Source organism: Lycium ferocissimum, unplaced genomic scaffold (genome assembly GCF_029784015.1).
Source record: "Lycium ferocissimum isolate CSIRO_LF1 unplaced genomic scaffold, AGI_CSIRO_Lferr_CH_V1 ctg8834, whole genome shotgun sequence".
Classification (NCBI taxonomy): Eukaryota; Viridiplantae; Streptophyta; class Magnoliopsida; order Solanales; family Solanaceae; genus Lycium; species Lycium ferocissimum.
Window position 1 is genome coordinate 27,271 of NW_026727450.1, and position 5,588 is coordinate 32,858.

At 36.1% G+C, this 5,588-nt stretch overlaps 1 protein-coding gene across 1 annotated transcript; it reads left to right on the plus strand.

The window, feature by feature from the left end:
• Window positions 1–312: 312 nt before the first annotated feature.
• On the plus strand, window positions 313–4,408 carry LOC132045975 (protein NRT1/ PTR FAMILY 4.4-like). Its single transcript, XM_059436535.1, has 5 exons — window positions 313–761; window positions 920–1,137; window positions 1,397–1,837; window positions 2,907–3,052; window positions 3,300–4,408. The coding sequence occupies exons 1-5, from the start codon at window positions 665–667 to the stop codon at window positions 4,171–4,173; spliced, it is 1,776 nt and encodes a 591-aa protein (XP_059292518.1). The 5' UTR covers window positions 313–664; the 3' UTR covers window positions 4,174–4,408.
• Window positions 4,409–5,588: the final 1,180 nt, after the last annotated feature.

Here is a 5,588-nt window from a genome sequence, read left to right on the forward strand (position 1 = left end):
CAATGGGCCGAGGCTGTTAGATCATCGAAGGTCTCTAATAACATGTAAGATTACTTATTGCTCAAGTTACGCTAAACGAGACATTGTGATATGGTGGCCATGATCATCTTTTTCCAGTATATGAACGGGTATATCCTTTGACCCTGCTACAGTGCTGCTCCGTAATTAGTGGAAACAATTTCTTATATAGTGTGTGAGAATATGCTCATATATAGTCCCACCTCAATTCTAGGCCTAGACACAGAATTACCTGTACAATACCAGTGAGTGCGCTGTAAGCCATAATATATTATGGTCTGTGGACCACACCATTAACACTAGAGGGTCTGGACTCTGGAGCAGAGTCAACTGATTGACAAAAAGAAAGTTATCACGAAGATGCAAATATAAATACGAGGCAAAATTCACTTACAATTTTGTCACCAAAGAAGCAAAGAAAGAGAGCAGACATCCTTTTTGGTTATTTCCCTTATCTTTGTCAGATACTCAGTTGTAATGTATATTCGTGTACCAATATAGTATTATGCTTTGAGATCCCTATAGGCAACAAACTTCTTTTTTCTTCTTTTCTAGTTGAGAATAGAAAGAAAAAGGGAAAGAGATTGAGTTGACGGATTGGGAAGAGACTAGAAAGAATAAATTGAAAAGGGGATCTACAGTGTCTATGGGTACTGCGACAGAGCAAACCTCTGTTGATTGGAGAGGAAGACCTTGCAAACCCAACAAACATGGTGGCATGGCTGCTGCTATCATTGTTTTATGTACGTTTTTCTTCTCTCTCTTTCTATAATCATACACACTCAATTATGCGTTGAATTGTGTGCTAATTTCGTCTGAAAGCTTATGTCAGAAAGAACATACTTTTATTTACTCAATTATGTTTGTATTGAATGTATTCCTTTCTTCTGTGGATGTGCAGGCCTTCAGGCATTCGAAATGATGGCGATTGCAGCTGTTGGAAATAATCTTATAACCTACGTCTTCAATGAGATGCACTTCCCGCTCTCAAAGTCAGCAAACATAGTCACAAATTTCATTGGAACTGTTTTCCTACTTTCCCTTTTTGGTGGCTTTCTCTCTGATTCTTATCTTGGGAGCTTCTGGACTATGTTGATTTTTGGCTTTGTAGAGCTCTCTGTAAGTACTCTTTCCACAAGAGCAAAACAATTATAGAACTTGAGCTCGTTTAGGACGTGCAACTGCAGTTTTCCTTGCTTGCATGTGGATAAAAACAAGTACTACGAGTTTCTATGTAATATCAATATTTTTGTTGCACATGCTACACAAGAAATAAAATATATTCAGATTTAATTACAACTATATATAATACTAGTAAGAGTAAGTGATCTTTTTTGCCTTCTCTTCAAGACTCTAATATGCATATACATACTGGCAGGGGTTTATTCTATTGGCAGTGCAAGCACATGTTCTACCGCTAAGGCCACCAAAGTGTGACATGATGTTGAGCAAAGGGCAGTGCTTAGAAGCAAAGGGATACAAGGCTATGATCTTCTTTGTGGCACTCTACTTGGTTGCTTTAGGCAGTGGCTGTTTAAAACCGAATATAATCTCACACGGGGCTGACCAATTCAAGAAACATGATTCCAAGCAATCCAAGAAGCTCTCTACTTACTTCAACTTTGCCTATTTTGCCTTCTGTGCTGGCGAGCTTGTGGCTCTAACACTACTTGTTTGGCTGCAAACTCATTACGGAATGGACCTTGGATTCGGTGTTTCTGCTGTTGCCATGGTCATCGGATTGATTAGTTTGCTTTCTGGAACACTTCTTTATAGGAACACACCACCTCGAGGATCTATATTCACACCAATTGCCCAAGTACTTAATTCTCAATTTCCCTTCTTTTATTTGCAGAATTTTTTTTTTTTTTTTTTTTTTTTTGGGGATCACCGAGATCCCGATATCGGATCATTGCGTGTGTTATTCTATTAATATCTCAGAAAAAACATTAGTACAAGAGGGACCGAAGCTTACCTTACTAAGTTTAGAGAAGAAAAAACAGGCCTTTCCTTTACTTCAGAAATAAAATATGAATTAGCAAAAATTATTACATCAATATACCATATCTTACAAAATATTCATTTGTCATCACTTTCTATTCTAAGGTTTAGTTTCTTTTACTTTAAGTAACTTATAATTTCCTTTTTTATAAAGTTTGTAGGATCAATTTAAACTCATGTTTCTATAGTTAAAAGGTTTCGAATCACTTAGCTTTTAGTGTGTGTGTGTGTTCATTTAGCTTTACGAGGAAGTTAGGAAAAGAAAGATCTTTCCTATCTTTCAATTATCCTTTACAAGTCATACAACAATATGTAGCTAAATTTTCCTTGATATACATAGTTGTTGTGGCCCCTTGATTCCTTTTAGACCATTTTATACTGTCGAAAGGCCATGAGTTTTATTCCAATAATCCTTGTATAACATTGAGATATAACAAATTTGTTGTTCAGTACGTATGAATCAGAGCAAAAGTACATATATGTACTGCTTACGTTTTAGGTGTCGTTTGGCCATAAATACCAAAAACTTTTTCACCTTTTTTGGAATTTTTGGAGTTGGAGTTGGAGTTGTGTTTGGCCATAGTTTTTGAAATTGTAGTTTTTGGTGAAATGTAGTGTAAAAAAGTGTGAAAATTTTGAAAAACAAGTTTTTCTTGTTTTTGGTATTCCGGAATACAACTCCGGAAAAAAGTGAATAATTTTTATGGCCAAACGCTAAAAGTAAAAAAAGTGAAAAAAATTTCCAGAAAAAAGTGAATAATTTTTATGGCCAAACGCCCACTTAGTCTATGTTTACACTTCGTAATAGCTAATTAAAACTGATCTAATATCTGGATTTTAATTCTTCATTAAGCTCTACTGATTAATTTGCTAATCTTCCTTCCAAGGTTTTTGTGGCTGCAATCACAAAAAGAAAGCAGATCTGTCCTTCAAATCTGGACATGCTTCATGGAAGCCAATGCATTGTGCCCCAGCATGCTCTTTCTGGCATGTCATCCAAAGGCGGTACTCTCATCCATACGGATAAGTTCAGGTGGGATACGATAATTTGAGTTACGTGGATTCATGATTTAAACTTTATGAGTTTAACTTTTAATATTTTTGGCCTGAGCTACTAAGATGTACTTTGTTGAAATTTAAATGGTTTTAATTTTACATATTTATTTATGTTTCGTATATAATAAGCACGCAAATAAATGTATACATAAAAAAACTCGAGGTACACTCTTAGCTGATATTCTTTTCTTTTTAACTTTTTGTGTGGGAAAAATGCAAGGCAGGTTCTTAGACAAGGCGTGCATCAAAATACAAAACGGAATTAGTACAAGTGAAAGCCCCTGGAGATTATGCACAGTATCCCAAGTGGAGCAAGTAAAAATACTAATATCAGTTGTTCCCATCTTTGCTTGCACTATAATCTTCAACACAATCCTAGCTCAGCTCCAAACCTTCTCAGTCCAACAAGGAACTACCATGAACACACGCCTTGCCCACAACTTCAAGATCCCTCCAGCTTCCCTTCAGTCCATACCTTATATCATGCTTATATTTTTGGTCCCTCTCTATGAAATTGCATTTGTCCCTGTGACCCGAAAATTCACAGGCAAAGATTCAGGGATCACACCTCTACAAAGAGTTGGCATTGGCCTTTTCATTGCAACATTCTCCATGGTTTGCGCTGCTCTAGTCGAGAACAAGAGAAGAGATTATGCTTTGAACCAGAACAGGACACTCTCCATTTTCTGGATAGCTCCACAGTTCCTTATTTTCGGACTTTCGGAGATGTTCACTGCAGTGGGACTCATTGAGTTCTTCTACAAACAATCATTGGAAGGGATGCAGTCTTTCTTGACTGCCATGACCTATTGTTCCTATTCATTTGGATTTTATTTGAGCTCCTTATTAGTTTCGTTGGTTAACAGAATAACTTCTTCATCAGGGGGAGGTGGATGGCTAAATGACAATGACCTCAACAAGGATAGGCTAGATCTTTTCTATTGGCTATTGGCTGCTCTTAGCATCATCAACTTCATTAATTATCTTTTCTTCTCCAGATGGTATTCTTATAATCCATCTCTGTTACCTGTTGTTCCACTACATGAGCTACAAGCACAAGAACATGACCCTGAGAACCAAAATTTCAACTTTTCGTGAATTGTATGGAATTGGGGATAAAGCTACTAACTATAATTATAGCACAATAGAAATTCAATGAATAGAATTATATGCTGATAAGTACATCGATCTTTGCTTCTCTCCTTTATTTCTTCTGAATTATCTTGTGTATTTCAATGGATGCCATAGATTGATTGTTTATGCTTCTAGTGACTCTGTAAGTTTGACCATGTTAAATTACAAGATTCAACGCACCGTCAATTGTGTGTCAAAATGAATGATCATGGGCCTCAATTTCTCTTTTCTAGTGGCGAGGAAATGTCAAAGACAAAAGTTGGGCCATTGTTTCTGCTTTAATTAAAGGAAGAGTCTTGCTAAAGTAAATAGTGATGGTGATTTCTCCAACTTTCTCGTTTGGCCTGGAATTATGACCAAAGCAAACTTCTTGAAAACTCAATTGAATCATTACTTCCTAGTTCCTATGATTTTTCTCGGCATTAATATTCCCTTGGGTCTTTTTGAAGGTCGCCTCAAAATTAGATTTAATATAATAACTAGGATAGTAATGCATAATATAGTAGTAAGATCTATTTGTTTGCCATAGCACAATTACGAATAGCATTTTATTGCACAAGTACAATTACACAATTAGACTTTTAAATCTTAAAAATAAAAGTTAATCATCAAAAACTAAACGGTAATATTTGTCAAATGTGTATCTATATTAGAAATATTATAAAATTTTGTCTATCACTAGGTATTCAAGATGCATATTAGCTTTTGAAAATATACTATTAAATAATTATAGATTTGTAAATAATATTGTAAAAACTTAATTTCTATATAGTTTTAAAAAAAAATAGTTTAATTGAATTAATTGATGAATATTCTAACTAAGCACACATTTTTTCAAGAACATCATGGACTACATCTATGGCAAAAAAAAAAAAGTATTGTCACGACCCCAACTACAGGGCCATAACGGGTACCCGGTACTAGCCTACCAAACACCTCTGGTCTAACATTCCATAAGCATTTCTAGGTGGGCCACATAGGCAGCTCGTGAATATCATACTTAATACAGTCATCAACAGCTATGCCCATAAGTGTAAGCCAGCAAAGGCTACCAAAATATTATACAACAATAAAAACTGATGACGTTTAAGGAACATCTAGCTACATACATCTGTCTACGAGCCTCTAAACAAAATACATGAATCCATAAGGATGGGGCAAGACTCTGCCATACCCAAGTGTGTATACAAAAGAGTAGTACCAATAAATGCGGCCCGAACAGGCGGAGCGCCCCGAGATTTCGGCGGTGGAGCTCCTGGGATCGATCCGTTTCCTTGCTTTCCTGCGGGTATGAACGCAGCGTCCACAGAAAAGGACGTCAGTACGAATAGTGTACTGAGTATGTAAGGCATGAATAGTAACATGATACAAGCACGAAA